The following is a 23,328-nucleotide window of genomic DNA, read 5'->3' on the forward strand; positions in this document are numbered from 1 at the left end:
AAATGTCAATCGATCACACAGCAAATTGGTTAAATGAGTATCAATAGACTATGCTGCAACAGTTTGTGGTGAAGACGACGAAAACAACAACTTACAATATTCTGAAGAATATCTACAACCGTTAACACCGTCTGGTCTTCCTCTGCACGAACTACTGTAGAAAGAAGGATGTATCCAAGAAAGTTAATTTAGTACATCTTCAGGGGATAATATTACACAACAAAGGAGATCTTGATAGGACATTCATATTAAAATGTTACGTTTCCTATTAGAATAGCTTTTGCAAAAGACAATTAACACATTTCAGAGCCAAACATTTGAAAAAGTCATTATTTAACAGAGAGAAAAACAAAATTCAGTCATGGGCAGTTATACGTCACGTTGTCGGGATGAAAGTCCAAACACAGAATCAAAATTCAATGCAATATTGACGAAAAAAATTTTACTGAAGTTACAGTAAAAGTTTTAAAAAAAAAAAAATAAATAAATAAAAATGTGTGTGTTAATTTCAAAGCCAAAGAGAACGAAAATGTATAACGCAACGAATAACTAAAGCAACATGAAACAATTTACTTTTCAATTTTTTTTTTTTAATATGGTTAAATTACTGACTATAATGTAAAATAGTTCTATTATGCATATGTAACAATTCCCATGAAGATAATCTGTTTAAATTGTACATCCACATCATATGTGAGTGACAGAACCGCAAAGAGGCTTGCATTTAGCGCAGACCTGGGGGTTGGCAAGCAGAGTGAGCAGGGGGCGAGGCCCCCCCCCCTTTTTAAATAAACCACCACATACACTACTTTGTGCTAAATCCTCCTCCATTGATTTCTGACCTTTTAAATTCATAACCTGAATTTGACAAAACTTCCAAATGCCAATTTCACCAAATTTTATTAATGAATTATAGGTTTGTGTTCAGTCAGATATACAGAAGCTGCCTTGTACATAAAAACGTTCCTGCTTAATTTTTTTGTACTTTACTGAATTTTTAGATGTTTCCACTAATTTGGAAGAGGGAGTGTTGACCACATCATGACAGACATTTCCTCAATATCTACATTCTGTTAAATGTGTGATGGAGCATTAAGTGCAGAGCTGGATGGGGCACCAGCCCATTAACTGTAGGGTAAGAGATCCTATACATTCTAAGTGTTTGCAGTAACACAGTATGGCCGTTTTTCTGTTAATGGAGTTGAAGAAAACTCACATGGGCACAGGGAGGTCACACCTGTAATGAGACTACATCCAAACTGGAAATGAACACCGATTTCCAAATACTGTATATAGATGCAATGACCACTGCTCCAATGTGCCATCCCTGCACCATAATGTTGCCCAATGAAACAAAATGCAGAATTTAAAAAAATAAATGCATATAAATGAAAGCATCAGCCAACATTTACCCTGCTTCAAATGAAAAGAAACCTAATCAGACAAGTTTACTCCAATATTTTCAGCTTTACTAGTCTTTTCCAGTATGAGCAAAGAACAATGTTTATGGAATTCAGTGTTTCCAAAGCTTTAAAGGTAAGCCAGATTCAACCTAGACAAGAAACCCTAGCATGACATCCACTGTGCAAAAGAACATCATTTATTCTTTATTGATAAATACAATTAATATATACAAAATAAAACCATCAAGAGCTATTTACAGAGTCTTAACCAACCCTCAGCCATTCATGAACAGAAACCAGCTATTGCACAGTAGTGTCTTGATGAGACATCCCAATGTTTAGGCTTCCAGGCTCAGTCAGAAGCCAGAGCAGCAACTGCTTCTTCTAGTGGTCTATGAAGACATGCCATTGCCCAAGACCACACATGCACCTAGGCATGTCCCACTTCAAGTATACTCTCATCCAGCAGCCAAATCCGATCTATACCAACAGATCACTGCTTGGCACTCAATTCTGGCACAGGCTGGCCAGAATCCTTCTCATGCATGAAGGTTGGTTGTTTAGTGGAGTTTGCTAAAATCCAGGGATGCACAAGCACCTGAGTAAGGGGTAGTCTCTCCTTTGGGTTATGTTTCAGCAGCTTAGAAATTAAATCCCTGCTTCCCTCACTCATAAAAGGAGGAAAGGTGAACTCCACCTAAAAAAGAAAAAACAAAAATCGTAAGCATATTTGAACTCGAGCCAGAGGGAGGGACTCGCCACTAAAAAAGTAGTAACAAGCAGTGCTATTGAGATTCCCAGCCATGTAACTAATGAAACAACTCACTTTAGAAATTTTCCGGTAGGTCTCATCATGTGTAGTAGTTTCAAAAGGCGGCTTTCCAACTAGAAACTCGTAGCACAGGACACCCAAGCTCCAAAGGTCAACCTTTTCATCATGCATTCGCCCTTCAATCATTTCAGGGGGTAAGTAGTCCAGGGTCCCACAAAGTGTTGTCCTCCTAAATAAATGTGATTGAGTTTCTTGATCAGAGTACTGTACAATTTCAAATGCAATGTTGATTGAGGGCAGTTCTGTTAGCTCTCATGATCCTAAAAATCCAGTAATTTTTTTAGTGGAGCATCCAAAATCCTATTAGCACCATTCAATTATAAACACACTTGAAGTTCAAGTTATAATCATTTTCACATCAGGTAATAGTGGGGTGACGTTTCAATCAAGAGGTTAAAACAACCTGCACACACACCAAGGACCTGAATTAGATACATACTTATCTACCTTAAAAGGAAGACATATCAATAATCTGAACTTGTGGGGTGCCAGCTACAAATATAATTGCTTGCCTTGTGGTGTTCATTTCTGCCAGGCTCATCAAATACTAGACACAGATTCAAATAAACTTTTACATCCACAATATTTGCATTTGAATTAAAAGTAAATGCATGTAATAAACTGTTCTGAATACAACGGAGGTTACCACTGGGAAGCTTATTAGCTTTTAAAGGAGCACAGGCTTTACGGTTTGCGTTTGGGGGGCCGTTTGCATTTGATTAAAGGACCGCCTGCCCAAGTAAATGCATTACTTTTTCTCATCAAATTTCTAGTCTCCAGCATGGCCTTTTCAAGATACATAAAATGGCTTCTCAAAGGAAAGTTCTGAATAAGAAACAGTGAAAGATTAATATGCCAAGCTCAGTTTTTCTGCTGTAAAATGCCAGTTTCATTATAAAAAAGGTGGAAAAACTATCGATCAACATCTGTAATGTTTACACGTAAAACCTGAGCAAGTTCTTAAAATTAAACAAAAGAAATGCAATTAACAGTATAAAATAGAAGGCTGTGTTACTGCAGTGTTAATGTTGAATTGGCAACTAAAGGTTCTTAGTAGTTGAATGGGAGCTAGCAGCAAAAAGATGTCCTCGCAGTCAGAAGCCCGATTGGCTACTGGGGGTCTCCTTGAGCTTGACTGGCTAAGTTCGTACCCAGCAGCTCTGAATAAAGAATGTGCAATCGAGTAAGGAACAGCCACCCAAGCAAATGTCTTGTTTGTGACGGAGGTACAGTAGTGCTCATAAGCTTAAATACCCTGGCAGTGAAACATTGGCCATTGTTTGAAAAAGCTTTCTGCATGATTTGCTTCGCTTGGGCACACTGCCTAATTAAGTAATTATCACATAATTGGTGTCTGCCCTTTGTAAATCATAACAAATCACCCAAATGGGTCTGATCAAAAGTGGACATGCCCCTGAATGTTGGGGCTAATAATACAGACATGCACAGGTTCAAACTAAGGGAGAGTTAGTCCCCATTACTTATTATAAACTCTTAGTCTTGAAGGTTCAAATGTGAACAAGAATGCTAAAATTCACTAGGATTTAGCTAAAATCAAATAAGGAAATCAAGGACAATGCCACTGAAAGCTTTAATTTCTACAAACCCAAGTGGTGTTCGTTTTCTTACAAAATTTAAAATCTGAAGACTACAAGACCTTTAAAATTATTTTTATGTTTCCACCAGCTGGGAGGTGAGAAGATCAGAACAAAATTAAGCAAAACAAAATACTAGCTAATCTGTACACTAATTTAGAATGCATTAGCAAATCAAAATAAAAAACTCCAATATTTAACATGGATAGGTAAAGTAATGACTAAAGTTAGTTTTCCTGTAAAACTACTGGTTGTCTTGCATAAGCAGCTTGCTTCAGGTTTTAACATTTCTTGTCTGGTGAATCAATATTTGACTCTGGCATTCAAAAACAATTACAGTAATATATATTTTTGGCATTTACAGGAATATTTTCAATCTGCTGCGACTCCCATCTTGGCACAGATTCAGAAGACTGCTTTCTCCAAAACTACACAAAAAGCACCTCCAATGAAACAGACTTTAAAATATTAACTGTCAAGTTACATTTAGAAATATATGTTCAGTGCAGAGAGAGGTGCATAAATGAAACAGTCCATTACATCTAAAGAACTCATTTTAGCCTACTGTATGCACACTCAACTTTGTTACCATGTAATAAAATATACCAGGTACTCACTTTGGATTAGCACTAAATCAGAGAAAAGCCAAGCAAAATGACACCTTTTATTGGCTAACTAGAAAGATTACAATATGCAAGCTTTCGAGGCAACTCAGGCCCCTTCTTCAGGCAAGATGTAATCAATTACATCTTGCCTGAAGAAGGGGCCTGAGTTGCCTCGAAAGCTTGCATATTGTAATCTTTCTAGTTAGCCAATAAAAGGTGTCATTTTGCTTGGCTTTTCTCTACATTCATAATGGCTAACACGGTACAACACCCTAGTACACTAAATCAGAGAAAGCCAAGTGTTGCACATTTTATCAGAAAATTCCCATTAATCACTATCAACCTACTTTACAGTACAGATATGTGGCACAGGTTCCATGATATTCAAATCTTAAATCAGTGGATCAGAGTGGGTTAAAAACCCTTATTTAGACCTATGCCCACACATTTATTCTTTGGAATGAAAGCAAGTAACCAAGTATTAGAAAACCCTTTTATAAAATTTGTTGCTTTCAATAAAAAGGTAATGTTAAAACATGCACACCAAGAGGTAATGTGAACTTTCTTAATCTGTATTGTTGTGAACTTCTTTTAAAGAAATGTTCCAAAAGGTACTTTGCAAATAGGTCCATAAATATTTGGACAGAAAACTTTTCTAATTTTGGTTCTGTACATTACCACAATGAATTTTAAATGAAACCACTCAGATGCAGTTGAAGTGCAGACTTTCAGCTTCAATTCAGTGGGGTGAACAAAACGATTGCATAAAAATGTGAGGCAACTAAAGCATTTTTTTATTTTTTAAACAATCCCTTCATTTCAGGGGCTGAAAAGTAATTGGACAAATTAAATAACTGGAAATAAAATATTCATTTCTAATACTTGGTTGAAAACCCTTTGCTGGCAATGACAGCCTGAAGTCTTGAACTCATGGACATCACCAGATGCTGGGTTTCCTCCTTTTTAATGATCTGCCAGGCCTTTACTGCAGCGGCTTTCAGTTGCGGTTTGTGGGCCTCAGTGTCCAAAGTTTAGTCTTCAACAAGTGAAATGCATGCTCAATTGGGTTAAGATCAGGTGACTGACTTGGCCAATCAAGAATTTTCCACTTCTTTGCTGTAATAAACTCCTGGGTTGATTTGGCTGTATGTTTTGGGTCATTGTCCATCTGTATTATGAAACGCCACCTAATCAATTTGACTGCATTTAGCTGGATTTGAGCAGACAGTATGTCTCTGAACACCTCAGAATTCATTCGGCTGCTTCTGTCCTGTGTCACATCAATAAACACTAGTGTCCCAGTGCCACTGGCAGCCATGCACGCCCAAGCCATCACACTGCCTCCACCGTGTTATACAGATGATGTGGTATTCTTTGGATAATGAGCTGTTCCACGCCTTCTCCATACTTTTTTCTTGCCATCATTCTGGTAGAGGTTGATCTTGGTTTCATCTGTCCAAAGAATGTTTTTCCAGAACTGTGCTGGCTTTTTAGATGTTCTTTAGCAAAGTCCAATCTAGCCTATTCTTTTCTTGAGGCTTAGGAGTGGCTTGCACCTTGCAGTGCACCCTTTGTATTTACTTTCACGCAGTCTTCTCTTTATGGTAGACTTGGATATCGATACGCCTTCCCCCTGGAGAGTGTTGTTCACTTGGTTGGCTGTTGTGAAAGGGTTTCTCTTCACCATGGAAATGATTCAGCGATCATCCACCACTGTTGTCTTCTGTGGACATCCAGGTCTTTTTGCGTTGCCGAGTTCACCAGTGCTTGCTTTCTTTCTCAAGATGTACCAAACTGTAGATTTTGCCACTCGTAATATTGTAGCAAATTCTCAGATGGGTTTTTCTGTTTTTGCAGCTTAAGGATGGCTTCTTTCACCTGCATGGAGAGCTTTGACCGCATGTTGTCTGTTCACAGCAAAATCTTCCACATGCAAGCACCACACCTCAAATCAAATCCAGGCGTTTTATCTGCTTAATTGATAATGACATAATGACGGACTTGCCCACACCTGCCCATGAAATAGCCTTTGAGTCAATTGTCCAATTACTTTTGAGCCCCTGAAATGAAGGGATGGTCTTAAAAAATGCTTTAGTTGCCTCACATTGTTACGTAATCATTTTGTTCACCCCACTGAATTGAAGCTGAAAGTCTGCACTTCAACTGCATCTGAGTTGTTTCATTTAAAATTCATTGTGGTAATGTACAGAACCAAAATTAGAAAAAAGTTGTCCAAATATTTATGGACCTAACTGTATATATATGAAAACCTATCAGCCTGCATTATAATTTACTTTCAACAAAAAAAATAAATAAATAAATATAACCGTGGTATGTCTTTCATTTCCTAGGAACATCTGAGTACTGGGGTGTTTTCTGAACAAAGATTTTTAGTGAAGCAGTATTTAGTTGTATGAAATTAAATCAAATGTGAAAAAAACTGGCTGTGTAAAAATTTGGGTCCCCTTGTCATTTTGCTGATTTTAATGCCTGTCACTGCTCAATACTGATTACATTGAACACCAAATTGGTTGGATTAGCTCGTTAAGCCTTGAACTTCATAGACCAGTGTGTCCAATCATTAGAAAAGGTATTTAAGGTGGTCAATTGCAAGTTGCGCTTCCCTTTGACTCTCTTCTGAAGAGTGACAGCATGGGATCCTCAAAGCAACTCTCCAAAGATCTGAAAACAGATTGTTCAGTCTCCTGGTTTAGGGGAAGGCTACAAAAAGCTATCTCAGAGGTTTAAACTGTCAGTTTCAACTGTAAGGAATATAATCAGGAAATGGAAGGCCACAGGCACAGTTGCTGTTAAACCCAGCAGGTCTGGCTGGCCAAGAAAAATACAGGAGTGGCAGATGCGCAGGATTGTGAGAATGGTTACAGACAACCCATAGATTACCTCCAAACACATGCAAGAACATCTTGCTGCAGATGGTGCATCTGTACATCGCTTCTACAATTCAGCGCAACTTGCACAAAACATCTGTATGGCAGGGTGATGAGAAAGAAGCCCTTTCTGCACTCAAGCCACAAACAGTTGCTTGTTGTATGCAAATGCTCATTTAGACAAGCCAGATTCATTTTGGAACAAAATGCTTTGGACTGATGAGACAAAAATTGAGTTGAGTTATCTGGTCACAAAAAAAAGCACTTTGCATGGCAGAAGAATACCGCATTCCAAGAAAAACATCTGCTACCTACTGTCAAATTTGGTGGAGGTTCCATCATGCTGTTGGGGCTGTGTGGCTAGTTCAGGGACTGGGGCCCTTGTTAAAGTCGAGGGTCGAATGAATTCAACCCAATATCAACATGTTCAAGCATCAGTCAGAGTTGAGGTTATGCAGGCATTGGACATTCCAACAAGACAATGTAGATTTAGAACTGCATTTTGGGTCAAAGGCATTCATGCAGAAGGATGAAGTATAATGTTCTGGAATGGCCGTCACAGTCCCCTGACTTGAATATCATTGAAAATCTATGGGATGATTTGAAGCAGGCTGTCCATGCTCGGCAGCCATCAAATTGAACTGGAGAGATTTTATATGGAAGAATGGTCAAAAATACCTCCATCCAGAATCCAGACACTCAAAGGCTATAGGAGGCATCTAGAGCAGGGGTGGGCAGATTCAGTCCTGGAGGGCCGCAGGGGTTGCAGGTTTTTGTTCCAACCCAGTTGCTTAATTAAAAAACAATCCTTGTCAATTATTTAATTGCATGGCTTGTTAGTGCTTTAACTCTGCCATGTCAGGTCATTCTCATATCCTAGTTTTATTTTCCTTTCTAAGGATATCATCCAAATGATTTGAAGTCTAAAACAGATGAGTAATTATCAGTGCTTCACTTTTTTCTCTTCACTTTCCTTCCAAGTATTTAATTAAACCAAATAGTGCATGATAAATACACACAGGTGTAAATGAAAACAAGCTAAATGGAGAAATGCTGGTCTCTTTTGTCATTTGCATGGTATTGCTAATTAGGAGCAATTAAAAACCAAGAATACAGCTGTTTAAGACTAAAATAAGCAATAAGGGTTCAAAATCTTAACGAGCGAGACAAGTAAAGTGAAGTTGAAGTTTTACTTGAGCAATAAGGGCTTCTTATTAAGCAATTGGGTTGGAGCAAAAACCTGCAGCCACTGCGGCCCTCCAGGACTGAATCTGCCCACCCCTGATCTAGAGGCTGTTATATTTGAAAAAGGAGACTCAACTAAGTACTAACGTAATATCTCTGTTGGGGTGCCCAAATTTATGCACCCGTCTAATTTTGCTATGATGCATATTGCATATTTTCTGTTAATCCAATAAACTTAAAATGTCACTATTCAAATACTACTGTTTCCATAAGGCATATCATATTAAAAAGTTGCTACTCTGAAAGCTCAGCCAATGATTTAAAAAAAAAAGTTCCCAAACTTTTTCATACGACTAAAAACGTACGTATGTACCTCTCTATTATAAAAATAAAATCTTGGGAGGGAGACGAGAAGTGATCTTCTCAGAAGACAATTGGACGTCCTGCGAGACAAGGCAGTGAGAACATTTTAAACAAGTTCATGGGCATCTAACCAAGCAATTGTTGGAATCATTTTGGCAGACCGACATCATGTGCTCCCAGCTCTTAAAACAAGCAGAACACGCAGCTTGCCAGCAGATGATCCAACCGCTTCTCCTTATCTTGCGCTCAGCCCCCCTTTCAAGCGGCAGAGACACGAAATGGCAAAAGGACAGCTGCTGTACAGGCTTTTAAATGATCAACGCGCAGCACGACAAGCAGAACACTGAGCTCGCCGGCAGCAGCAAGACATGATCCGACGGCATCTACTTAGTGTGCATTCAGGCGCATCCCCTTCACAACGTGAGAAGCGTTATACGTCCTGCGAGAGATTTAACTACGCCTGGAGCCGGAAATAAAGGACAAGTATTGTTTTTACAAAAGTTTTGAAGTAAAAGTGAAAATAATGCATATGTAACAATTCCCATGAAAAAATCTTTAAAATTGTATATCCGATAAAACAAACCTGGGGGTGGGCGCTAATATAAATATACACACACAACCAGTCATGGGTCTGGACACACCCAGAAATTGTCATGTGTTACAAATTGATATTTTAAAATCAAGCTATCAAACCAATTTAGAAATACAGTACAGCCAAGACATTTTAGTGTTTCTAAAGGCTATTACTGCTTGAAATACTGCAGTCACAAGCGAGTAAAAATTAAAAATCAAAGTCCCATTTTCAGCAGATATTCATTTAATGTCCCAATAGTAAACTCCCTTAGTGTATTCTTAATCATGTAACCAAGCCAATTGTGAATTAGAGTAACCTTTATTTGCACTGGAATTGCTGAATGATGGTATTCCGTTCTCATGGGTTGCAAGGCATTCAAAAGTTCAGTCCGTTCAAAACATAAGCAAAATAGAACAGTATTGCTTTTTTGCCAAAAACAGGTTATTCCACATGACACAATGCCCTCTTCTCTCAAGACTATCAGTCACCTTTGTATGAAATAAGTTTCTTGGTAATAGGAATGTAACCAGAACAGAAAAACGAGGTGGAAGACACAGAATGAACAAATGCCTAAGAGAATAAGGACATCAGAGTGTGTAGTGCAACAAAACAAAACACATTACAGTTCCCCCAGTTAGCTTCTTAAATACACACTGAATAACAGTGTAATCTGCCAAAAGCGAAAAGATGACACTGGGATGTTCACCATTATACACTTTTCCTGTTATCTTCTACCCAGTGCCGGTGTCCTTTTGTCCATTTTAACATTTTTCATTTGCCACCTGGTTTTTGCAATCATATGTGAATAATAATTTTAAAAAATGGCATTATTGAATGATATTTTTTATTTCAATAGATCTAGAGAGTGGCAAGTGAATTCTCATTCTACCGAGTCACTACATCTTATAAGCCTAGCAAGGTGTCTAGTTAGAAAACAGTTAATCTCCTCAAACAAATTACATGGTCAAATCTACATGAGCTTTAAGGTGAGGCTGGAGGATATTTTTATATATAAAAGGAAATAATATCAACCAACACATTGTTACACCAGTGTGAGCTTTTCATTCTCTCCACATCTTCTGGACAATTATCCAAATTTAGAACTTCCAGCTGTTAAATAGAAAACTGTCATGCTTTGCGATCTCTTATACCAGGCATGTCAAACTCACTACCATTTTTGGGCCGCTTCGACTGCCATACGTGCGTCAGCGGGCCATACTGTAACAAATCCTATTATACAAAGTTACTGTAGCTTTCTTTCCAATACTGAAAACTTTAAAAAACACTTAGTTTAAAGAAAAGCAATTTATTTCCATGCAGTCTCCATACAACAGTGTAGAATTAGAGTCTTAACCTCTTAGCTAGGTCCTCATTATATTACTAGGCTCACCCCTCCTTTTAAGGCGACCGACTTTTATTCTCAATTTGTGTGCGCTCCATGTGTACATCAGGCATGCAAGTGTAGGGAATGAGAACATCAAAGTGCCCATTCATAACATGTCCCAAAAACCTACGTTTTTTTATCCCCTCGAGTGCCTGTCCAAACTTGGAGTGTAGGACTCCATAATAATATACTTGAAACTCATAGGGGAACAACTCTCCCGCTGCCATTAGCTCAGAAATGGTACCATAAGTTTGAGACTTTGACATTTCAGTGAGATACTGAAGCTCATTTGTATAAGAGATTCCTGACGGCATCATTGTAAATGGCTGAAACCTTGACCAATTACTTAAAACATGTCGTACAATGTCAGCACGGATCTGTACCGCTAAAGACAGAGTTTCATGCACTAAATAAGCTATAGATGAGAATAAGCAAGCACCATCTCCCCTGATATTTACTACGCAGTGAGGCATTTGTACTCCATCAGCATTAAATTTCCAGAGACATAATTTTGTCTATTTTTCCAGCGCATCGCGCACAAAAGCAAGGGAACGATGGGAGCACCAGAACTCTGCTCATCGCGTCGCTTCGTACCGCAAGTAGTAAGTTTGTGATAAGCGGAATACCGCTACACTTTGCACTCACGGGATGGAAGGTCAATCCCGACCGCTTTTATATAGTGTCTTGATGATTGACATTCATTATATTATATTCATTGCTTATATAGGAGCCTTACAGTGTGAGATCTATTTCTTTTGTCCTGACACTTGGCATCTCTTGTTAGTAACCAGTTCGTCAATATCAGGCTTGAAATCTTGTGCAGCTGCAACTTTTATGAGGGATGAAAAGTGCTCGACGGTAAGTCTTGAGCGATGTGGGGTTTTGGTAGCTTTCATTAACAGAAACAATTGCTCACAAAGGTAAGTGCTTCTGAACATTGACAGTACTCTCTATGCCAACTTACGGATCTGCACATACGAGGGTGGCAGGTAAGCATACAAGCCTGGCACACCAACTTCGTTGTATTTTGCCTTCAGAATAGAATCTGACTGCAGTTCAATCAATTCCATTTGGATATTCTCAGGCGCATTCTCAGCGTTCTAAGAGAACAGCGCAATGCCCTGCATGTTTGTGTGAACTGAAATCACGAAAATGCTCACTGAATTCATTGCTCAGTAATTCAAGTTGGAAAACAAATCCTCCAAAAATTAAATTTTACTTTACTAAGTTTACTTCAAAGTTTATATTGTAAAATAAGCCGATATGCAAAAAGCCACCTGACCTACAATAATTTTACAAACTCAAAATCACAAAAATGTTAAACAACTCAACTTCTCGTGTCCACTTCAGATCTTCAGCTGTAGTCTGCACTAACTGTTCGTTACAATACTAGCACAAAATTACATGAAACTAGAGGAAAAAAAAAACGTGAATGGTCAGTTCTGCCCAGTGGCCAGTCTCAGCAACCCAGTCAGTAGGGTAGCCTTAGCAGGGGCGGCTCTAGGCTCGTGGCAGCCCTGGGCAGAGAAAGAATCGGTGGCCCCTTCGCCTGGCAATGTCAATACGGCGGATGGCCACATCTGTTGCGGACACCGCATAGCTGCCTCGTGCTCATGACACGCTTCTATATACACGTGTCTGTAACTTGAAAACCAAGTGGCGGCCCATGATATTCTCATTACGGCAAAACATAATACTACATATAGCTTACTGCTCCGATTCTAGCGACATTTGTAAATAGAGTACTAATTAACAAGAAACAATGTTTTTCAGCCACATTGCTGTCAGCTGTGTCGTTATTTTCTCATTGTTTTATATTCAATATATATTGGCGTGGCGGCCCCTGGGATTTGGCGGCACTGTGCAGGTGCACAGTTTGCACATGCCTAAGGCCACCCCTGCTGCAGCCTAGCACTTCAGTTGTGACGCTGCGGCTCATTAACTTTTCAAGGCTCGTGGCTATACTAGCAGATGACGTTTCCGGTACCATAATGCCATGGGAAAACGCGCTTTTGTCAGAAGGCAGAAGTAAGAAAAGTCAATAAGTAACACCGAAGATGCAGAATACTATCGTTTGTGATTGAATCAATCATTTTGTACAAGTTCAGTGCTAACTAGGATCTGTCATGCGGGCCGCGTGTTCGACATGCCTGTCTTATACCATTTTTGTTTTTTTTAACAGTGTCTTTGAACTCCATTAGCATATTTTCCTAATTCACTTAGGATTTTCATAACCCGTTTATTAGTGGAGAGAGGAAGAACACTCTACAGTGAACTACAGTGAAGTATATTACAACATTTGCTTTTTTCAAAGTGCTCATGGTATTTACAATGTATTCTTTGTAGATTTCCATATGTAAATTTTCAATGCATATTTGTTTTTATAGCTTCTATATTAGGGCAACCTATTGTAACGGTATCATGTTACAATAAAATGTATGCATCATATATTCTGTACAAGGCAATTATTTGAAATGAACTTCACGTATATTTTATGACCCTACTGTGTCTATTACACGCCTGCATAACCTATCCCAGCAGCAACGTGTATAAGGTTTAGAACCAACTAGTCCACAGCAAGGCCCAGCCAATCAACCGCACCCCCTCTCCACACCACTCATTCAGGGTCAATTTAGAGTCGGATTAGCAAAGAAGGGAGCAAATACAGAGAGCCAACAAATTCTGCAAAGAGTGATTAGAACAGAATTCAAGGTAAAAACACCTAAACTTGAAGATATCAATTAATCTCATTTTTGATGTGTGTTGATAAATTTACAAAATAGAAATAATGTGTTTAAAGTGTTTAGTCAATCTAAATTACTGAAGCTTACAATGTTAAGGCAGTGAATGGATCAAATGGATTTTCCAAACTTTTCCAAAGTGTGTTTTGCACACTTTAGTCACATGGTGATTTTTAAATAAAAATTTACTTCAACTTTATAAATTGAGACATGTGTCATTTTAAAGTTAAAAAAAAAAAAAAAAAAAAAAAAGTACTGTTAGTGAAATATGATCAAATTCCAGCACTCTGACAGACATTTTGAGCAAAACACTCTGCCCAGTGGCAAAGGCATAATTTAAAAAAGTCATCACAGGTAGCACTAGGATGGCAGATGGAGGATGATTTGTGAAAAAACAGACCATCCTTCCACTTGCCACCATCAACAGTCTGAGTCAACAGGTTGGAACATCACATACAATGAAGTGGGGGTATGGGGCGTTAGTGGAAAAAATAATCCACCAGATAACAAGGTAGTTACTCAACAACTCCAGCCCATAAATTTATACAAGAGCACATACCTGGATGAAGGAGCATGAACTGACCACCCAAAATCTGCAATCTTTAGCTGACCAGTGCCATCAAGGAGAAGATTCTCAGGCTTGATGTCCCTGTGAATTACTCCTCTGGAGTGACAGTAGAGCAGTGCATCGGACAGCTCAGTTATATACTGTTAAACACACAGAATCACCATCAGCATTAACAGGTACACAGAACAGACCCCCCCCCCCCCCTTTATAGGCTATATAACAGCAAACAAAAAATGAAGACCACAGTGTATGAACCGTTCCACTTCCCTACTTCATACTTGGTGTCTATATTCAAGATGGATGCTAAAAGGGGTTACTTTTTGTGGAAATAAAGGGCAAAACCTGTACTTAGAACTGGCCACACATTTGTGCCCAGCGTCAGAGTTAAACAAATGTCTTGCTCAACTATCACAGGACTAATTTCAAGGTTACTAGAGGAAGGACAGCAAAAAGTGGCCAAAAAACACTTATGGGAAGCATGGATGAAGTTGTCTCCATTCATAAACAGTAATACAAAGAAAATACTTTACTACAGGTACAAGAGTGGGTCACTTTTTTCTGGCAGTCACCTCATCTACCTAAGGTAGTGTGCCACTTCTGACAGGTCAAAGATGTAAAAAAAAAAAAAAGGGGATAAATGGCATTAAAGTCACTTGAATAAAAAAAAAAAAAAAAAAAAACCCACAATCACAGGCGTCATGCTTGGTTGTGGATTCACAACAGCCAATGATGACTTAACATATTCTCGTAGGTTTATGATATTGGAGTCTTTTCCTAAAGGAAAACTCCAGAAGATTACTTACTTGCACATGTAAAAGCAGATTTGAAAAAGGTTTCTGCCTTAACCGGGTCAATTATCCCAGTTATATATGTGCATGGAGTTTCAGCGGAATCTGCTGTACCTGTAGAGGTTTGCACGTCAACAACTTCAGACAAAACACACACAGTATATACATTAATAAAACCACTATATACTAAAACAAATTCAGCTTGCCAGTTATTGCATATTACTTGCTAAATCTGGTATAGGATTTTTTGCTTAAGGTTAGCCTCTCAGCTGATCAAGGGTATAAGTCAGTCAATCATCTTAAAATAAACATTCATCCTATAACTGACAAAGGACAATTGAATTAACCAGATAAAAAGTTATGCACTTGGTGACTTGCCTAATAAATATCACAGTTTAAAGAAAACCACCATGTCCTAGACCACCTACACTATTTAGGGCAAAATAAGTCATTGATCATAGAAGCAAATGACTTGGGTGGTGGTTTGTTTCCAAATCCATTATTACTCCTTCACCTGCACCCAAACCCCTTTTCTTACCGTAGCACTTCTCTGATCATCAAAACGGACACATTTTTGCAGTTCACTGTACAGTTCACCCTTGGGAGCATATTCCAAAATGAGGTACACACGGGCAGTATCATGAAAATAACCGTAAAGCCTCAGGATGTTGGGATGCCTAAAAGGTGGGGAGGTTGGGGTGGGGTAATTTAAGCGAGGGAGGAGGAGAAAAAAAAAAAAAAAAAAAAAGTTACAAAAAACAAATTTTCCTCCTTATAAAAAGAATATTTCAACCCCCAGCTCCACCAACAAACATTGTGGATAAGTTTCCTGTGAAGCTCTCCTTCCTTCAATGATATGACCGGAACCTTTATCTGATCATCCTCTAGATTCAAACTTTTTTTGCAGCTATGCCGGACTATAAATAATTTCATCTCTTCAACATGGTTAAAGGGACTGGATAGACTACAGGGTGCTAGGTTCAAAAATATGACAGTAATGTGTAGACCCATAAGTAATGTTTTTGAACAAATCATTGCAAATGTGGGGTGGGCAAAAGTCTTCACATGTTCATATATTTAAAAAAAAAAAAGTTATGAATTTTATAATAGCATATCAATCTCTTGTACCAATAATGAGTTTTCCCACATTAGACTTGCATGACAGATATTGTAAAATACCAGAAATTTATACTGTAAAATCAAGTCCAGACTTATCCGTGGCAGAACTTAACCACGAGTATATATGGTAATAAAGCTAACACCCACCGGAGAGAGAGTAACCATGGAGAACATTTTTTTTTCTATGTGGTGCAGCAATGCGCTGTATCAGCGTGTGATTCTAAACTCTGTTGTGCCTACGTGACCACACAGTAATATCCAAACTATTCCAAAGGAAAGTTTGCACTGATTTTTTTTTTTTTTTTTTTTTTTTTTTAATATCTCACAACCTCATACACCTATCGTAAGAGCATCCCTTATCTACAGTGCACCCGGAAAGTATTCACAGCGCATCACTTTTTCCACATTTTATGATGTTACAGCCTTATTCCAAAATGGATTAAATTCATTTTTTTCCCTCAGAATTCTACACACAACACCCCATAATGACAACGTGAAAAAAAAGTTTGAGGTTTTTGCAAATTTATTAAAAATTAAAAACTGAGAAATCCCATGTACATAAGTATTCACAGCCTTTGCTCAATACTTTGTCGATGCACCTTTGGCAGCAATTACAGCCTCAAGTCTTCTTGAATATGATGCCATAAGCTTGGCACACGTATCCTTTGCCAGTTTCACCCATTCCTCTTTGCAGCACCACTCAAGCTCCATCAGGTTGGCTAGGAAGCGTCGGTGCACAGCCATTTTAAGATGTCTCCAGAGATGTTCAATCGGATTCAAGTCTGGGCTCTGGCTGGGCCACTCAAGGACATTCACAGAGTTGTCCTGAAGCCACTCCTTTGATATTTTGGCTGTGTGCTTAGGGTCGTTGTCCTGCTGAAAGATGAACCGTCGCCCCAGTCTGAGGTCAAGAGCGCTCTGGGGCAGGTTTTCATCCAGGATGTCTCTGTACATTGCTGCAGTCATCTTTCCCTTTATCCTGACTAGTCTCCCAGTCCCTGCCGCTGACAAACATCTCCACAGCATGATGCTGCCACCACCATGCTTCACTGTAGGGATGGTATTGGCCTGGTTTCCTCCAAACGTGACGCCTGGCATTCACACCAAAGAGTTCAATCTGTCTCAACAGACCAGAGAATTCTCTCTCATGGTCCGAGTCTCCTTCAGGTGCCTTTTGGCAAACTCCAAGCGGGCTGCCATGTGCCTCTTGCTAAGGAGTGGCTTCCATCTGGCCACTATACCATACAGGCCTGATTGGTGGATTGCTGCAGAGATGGTTGTCCTTCTGGAAGGTTCTCCTCTCCATAGATGACCTCTGGAGCTCTGACAGAGTGACCATCAGGTTCTTGGTCACCTCCCTGACTAAGGCCCTTCTCCCACGATCGCTCTATTTAGGAAGCCGGTCAGCTCTAGGAAGAGTTCTGGTGGTTTCGAACTTCTTCCAGTTACGGATGATGGAGGCCACTGTGCTCATTGGGACCTTCAAAGCAGCAGAAATATTTCTGTAACCTTCCCCAGATTTGTGCCTCGAGACAATCCTGTCTCAGACGTCTACAGACAATTCCTTTGACTTCATGCTTGGTTTGTGCTCTGACATGAACTGTCAACTGTGGGACCTTATATAGATTGGACATTATTTGGAAAGGCACACACCTATCAACTGAATTTACCACAGGTGGACTCCAATTAAGCTGGAGAAACATCAAGGATGATCAGGGGAACAGGATGCACCCGAGCTCAATTTTGAGCTTCATGGCAAAGGCTGTGAATACTTATGTACATGTGGCGTCTCAATTTTTTTTATTTTTAATAAATTTGCAAAAACCTCAAGTAAACTTTTTTCACGTTGTCATTATGGGGTGTTGTGTGTAGAATTCTGAGGGGAAAAAATGAATTTAATCCATTTTGGAATAAGGCTGTAACATAACTGGAAAAAGTGATGTGCTGTGAATACTTTCCGGATGCACTATACGATGGAGCGTTCGATCAAAAGAAAATATGAAGCTGGTTTTAAATTAAATGTTGTAGAAGTAGCGAAAGAAATTGGCTACTGAGCTGCTGCAACAAAACTATGCATCTGAGAAACTGATGTGAGCTTAGAGGCAAGAAGATGATTTTGCACCTGCCATCTGTGTGGAGTTTGCAGGTTCTCCTTATACCTATGGGTTTTTCTCCTATTACTTTGGTATCCCCCCCGAGCATGTATATGTTAGCTATATTGGCATAATTAACTGGCCTCGTACAAGAGAGTAGGCCTTCTACTGGGCGGGCACCACACAACCTGAAATTGGCCTGTAATATATTTAGTTAAAAGGATTTTTAAAAGGAATTTATCTTTTAACAGCTTAGATTTAAACACAACTGATGTATCCAAGACTGATTATACATTATATGGATCAGAGCATTGAGTGTCTAATTACGCATGGTGTACAGATGCAAACCACATCACACACAGCAGAAGCAAATACCTTAGATGGGCTTGTATTTCCACCTCCCTGCGCAACTGGTGCTCTACACCAGCTTTTTCAATCTGGCATTTAAAAAGCACTTTTAAGGCAAGGATGAACTTGGACTGGCGCTCACGGGCCAAGTAAACATTGCCAAATTTTCCTTTTCCTAATGGACGGCCAATGTCAAAGTTGTCCAATGTCCATCGCTTCCTGAAAGATGCCAAAAAAAAGTCATAATTAGTATGGAGAGTCATTCTAAAATGAACACGGATTATCACAAAGCCAATTAAAAATCGAAGAAATCCTGCCACTAGAGTAACTGAACATTAAACTGTCCAATATTACAGTATTATATTCTCCATCTAATGTATATTGTAAAAATATCAACACAGGAAAAAACACCTCAAAAGAAAAATTCTCTTTTGAATACAATTGAATTTCAAATATTATTTCATCACTGGCTACTCTCTAAATGCATAGACTTATCTCTCCTCTGATTAAAGGTTATGAATTGGGGGGGGGTTGGGGGGGGGTTCAATCACATAATGAAAAGCCTTAATACACTAGTATCAGCAAGGGAAAGTCAACGTCAGGCTCTTTTTAAAATAAGACAGACTTTCTACCTACTATGCAAATTGGACTTATTTGATGTCAACAGATGGTCTCTCCTCTTGAGCAAAGAACAAATAATGGGATTTCTGAGCAAGTGCTTCTTCTAGCAAAAGGTTCACGAAGCAACCTAGTTTACAAATTTATCAACAAGGACATGCCTTAAGGGCTCTTCTCACCATTGGTGAGAACGGCTAGCTCTTTTCAGTACCACATTCATGTGCTGTGGTTTGAATTTGTTCACTTCCCATAAGCTTACAGTGGGCCTTGCAGGAGAAACAAGGTTACTGTTGATCTGATACTTGATCTAAACCGAAAGGCAAAAATTAAATTAAATTTGAGAAAATTGTGAGCACATTGAGTCATAACACAATTGCTTCCTTACCAGGTTATTTTTTGGGATAACCAAGTTATCTATGAATTATGCCAATGGAAGAAATCACCTAGGAAGCCATTTACAGGAAATTGCCTACTGAAATACTGTGTGAATACAGCATACTCCTATAGATAGCACAGTTCTGCACAAGTTCAAAGTGTAAACACATACTTACTTTTCAGAGGTTTTGTTATCTTCAGATATATAATCTAGAACAGAAAAAACAAATGATATACTTTGGATGCTCCCTGGCAACAGCATTACAGTTTAAGCTTCTTCATTCAATCCATTAAGAAATATGTAAAGCATTTGTGATTGCACAACATCCAACTAGAAGTATCATTACAATGCACTTCTTACAGCCACCCACTCCTTGTTAACCCACCCAAACTGAATAATAAATTTATATAGCGCCTTTCCCATGCTCAAGGCACTTAGGAATAGAGGCCTGGGACAGTGTGAACCTTACACTAGTCAGTCAGTGAATGGGATTCTCCTTCCCGGTAATAAAGTAGGGTCATGACTGCCAACTTTCATGATAAATTCTTTAATAAAAAGGAACTTTCCTCACCAAGAACAGCTCTTGGAATAAAATTTGCAAGCCTTTTATTTAAAAAACCACCTACACACCTTTCCAGTATACCATATTTGCTGGACCATTCTCTTCACAGGTGAATTGATCATTTACAATATAAACCATGCATGAAAGCAGGGCAGAGGTGAGAACTATAAAAATATTAACCCTACTGATCTGTTTAGTATACAGTAGCACCTTCAATAAATGTATTGGTTTTGGCAGCTTTAGCCATTCAAGCAGCATGGAGACATAAAACAATCAACCCTGAAGGGTCTACCAGTCCCTCATAAGGCACACACACTCCTACCAGCCCATTTTTACCTGCAACCTAACCTAAAATGCTTGTACTTGGTATGAAAGGATGAGTAGAGGAAAATGACCATAGTGACCAGACCCAAGGACCAAATCCAGTCTGCTCAAGGTCTGTGGCAATCCTGTCCTGTGCCAAGAACAGATGGTTAAATCTGGAGGCATTAAAGAGATCAAAAATTTCCCCTGGATACTTACTGACTCTGGGTTTTCAGTCACACACTACCTCGAAGAGCAAAGGTACTTCCTGGGACAGCATAAAAGGATTAAAAAGGGACTAGAGAGTCAAAGACAGAGCCAAATTGAGGCATTTACAGTTTTACAGACTGTCATATCTTCTGCTACTTAATGAATTCAGTCCAGCTTTTTAAATTTTTTGCAACACTACCAGCTGCGTACAAAGTTTTTTTGCGACTAGTTTGTGGTAACCGGACTTTAACTTCATAAACATCCACTCATCTCAATAACAGGATTCGTCGTTTAATGGTCTAGAGCAGGGTTCTCAAACTTGGTTCTGGGGACCCACTATGGCCGCAGGTTTTTGTTCCAACCAGCTTATGCTTTTAATTGGAGTCCTGGGTTAAGTGAACTGTTATTTCGCAGGTTGTGCTTTGCAAACAATATAGAAATTTGAAAATTATGTATCATTTTTCCCCAGCACACACATAGTACATACTAAGCAGTTATATGGGAATACTGTAATGTATTTTTCTTCCTTAGCAATATTTTCATTGTACTTCTCCAGGTGTTCCAATTGTTTATTTCATTTACTATAATAAAATCGGACACTAAAGTAGGTGCAGCCTTTCATGATTCAGTGTTTGCCAGGGTGTCTGCTCCACTCCTTTAATTATTAAGATACAATGAAGGAAGCAAACTGCACAGAGAAAGGGCAAAAATATAACAAAAATCAACAAGAGTGTTAAAGCATTTAAAACTAAAGCAAAAATAGTAATATGTCTAAAGGTCTTACAAAAAGCATGCTGTTGTGGTTTTCTGAACAGAGGGGAAAAAAAAAAAAAAAAAAAATACCAGCTAATTGAGTAGGATTATCAGTTGCTGGTACCGATTATGAGTCTGGTCGAAACAAAAACCTGAAGCCACAGTTAAACTTGGTCCTACCCATATAAAAATCACAGTTGTGCCGTCGGAGTTACTGGTGCAAGATAGGAGCCAACTTTGAATGACATACCAGCAATAGACCCACCATCCCAACCCGATCCAATTTATGATGCTCAATTAACACAACAGCCAAATGGATTAGTTTAGCAAATACAGAGGAAACAAAGACAGACTTTTGGATTAAACATGGTAGACATTCACTTTTAGTTTACTACATTATTGTGAATAGGGCTCTTAAAACTGCACAGTCAAGTACACACATCACCAACCACCTTAAAGTAACAAAACAGTCAATTTACTCAGACACAAGTAAGCAAGTTGTAGAATACCCCAAGTCAACAAGACCCAAGTAGGTTTTGCAAGATTAAATAGTTGAGGAATGCCTAGATGGGCAACAGGTTTGAAACTAATGTGGGGGTTCCTGCTTGCACTGGAAGATTAAGTCAGCTGTGTTAATGCATGTAAGCATGATGCTCAATATAGAAAGGAGCTATATACAACGAGTAGATCCCATATGTATTTATCAACATTTGATAATGAAGGTGGCATTGCAACACTTGATCCCCAGTGCAGTTAGGAGCATGGATGTCACTGATGAGTTTGCACATTCCCTACACACCGATGTGGCATTATTTGTACATTAATATGGCATGGCGGTAGAAGAGGCAACCCAAAAGTATCAAGTAACTACAACTGACAGAGTGGAAGAGGATGCAGGATGATGGACTGGACTTTGATTCAGGGTCCAACTTCGAGAACCTGCATATCCACTACAATCCTGAGGATAGGTCCCTTTTGTATTCAAGAATATGAAATGATTAAACCAAAAGCAACACGGATAAGTCACAGAATATACACACAACCCAAGGCAACCGATCATACCCGCTGCATTTTGACTCGGCAGGTCCAGTGATTTGCTTGACACCTGAGCCACATTAATCTCGGAGACTGCTGGCTTAGACTTCATGTTTTCCTTGGCCACCACAGCTTGCAAGGAAGGTTGATGCGATGGAGGTTTGCGCAGATCTGCCTTTATTTCACATTTCTGCTTCTGTACTCGCTGGGGTCCATTGGTGGGTACAAGAGGTCGAGGGACTAGTACTGCAGCGGCTGCTACACGAGTCGGTGCAACTGGTACACGCCTAGGCCCAACTCCAGCGGCCTATAAAAAGATACACATTTACATAAATCATGAAAATACGTTACACTGGAAAGCTGCACATCGAACACCTATTTAAAAATGAAAGGCGCTATATAAGCATATAGTACAGCATATTCACTTTTACTTTTCACGTGAACTCACAAACACAACAGAGTTTAAATTTATTAATCTCCAAACTATAGCGATGAATAGATTTCCAATAAATACCAAAGTAATAGCGATGGTCTCCTTACCTGCATTGTGGGCCCGGTCAAGGCGTTGTTATTCAGTCTCCTGACCGGATCCATAACCCTGCAAAATAAACGATGTTAAACCAAAACCTTTAACGTGACGTATCCGACTCTGAATCAACCGTAAGTTTAAACCTTACTGAGTTGCTACGGACCAGTGAAAGTTGAAAATACTATTATCGCTCACCACTTTCGAAAAAAGCTGTACCTTCCTCTATTCCAAAAGACCAGATCGGGACTTGACTGTTTAAATTCAAATCTCTCCTTTTAAATACCGCCTCAACGTCTCGAGTGTTTATTGGTCGAAGGACAGGAATAAGTTAAAGCGCAGGCGCTGAACACGTACGTGTGATGTACTTACGTCGCATTTATTTCTGCGCATGTGCTAAGCGATTGGTCTCCTTGTTTGTATGTTATGTACGAACTATAAAGTTTTAAAGCGGAAATT

General features: G+C 39.1%; 1 protein-coding gene across 1 annotated transcript; it reads right to left on the reverse strand.

The window, feature by feature from the left end:
* Positions 1 to 1,577: 1,577 nt before the first annotated feature.
* aurka (aurora kinase A) lies at positions 1,578 to 22,937 on the reverse strand. The gene is made up of 8 exons (XM_028811941.2): positions 22,884 to 22,937; positions 22,371 to 22,650; positions 19,656 to 19,689; positions 18,514 to 18,705; positions 15,465 to 15,603; positions 14,130 to 14,278; positions 2,230 to 2,404; positions 1,578 to 2,100 (listed from the first exon to the last, which is right to left on the reverse strand). Exons 1-8 carry the CDS (start codon positions 22,935 to 22,937, stop codon positions 1,897 to 1,899), a joined length of 1,227 nt encoding a protein of 408 aa, XP_028667774.1. The 3' UTR covers positions 1,578 to 1,896.
* Positions 22,938 to 23,328: the final 391 nt, after the last annotated feature.

The sequence above is a fragment of the Erpetoichthys calabaricus genome, chromosome 10, assembly GCF_900747795.2.
Source record: "Erpetoichthys calabaricus chromosome 10, fErpCal1.3, whole genome shotgun sequence".
In the NCBI taxonomy this organism is placed as follows: domain Eukaryota; kingdom Metazoa; phylum Chordata; class Cladistia; order Polypteriformes; family Polypteridae; genus Erpetoichthys; species Erpetoichthys calabaricus.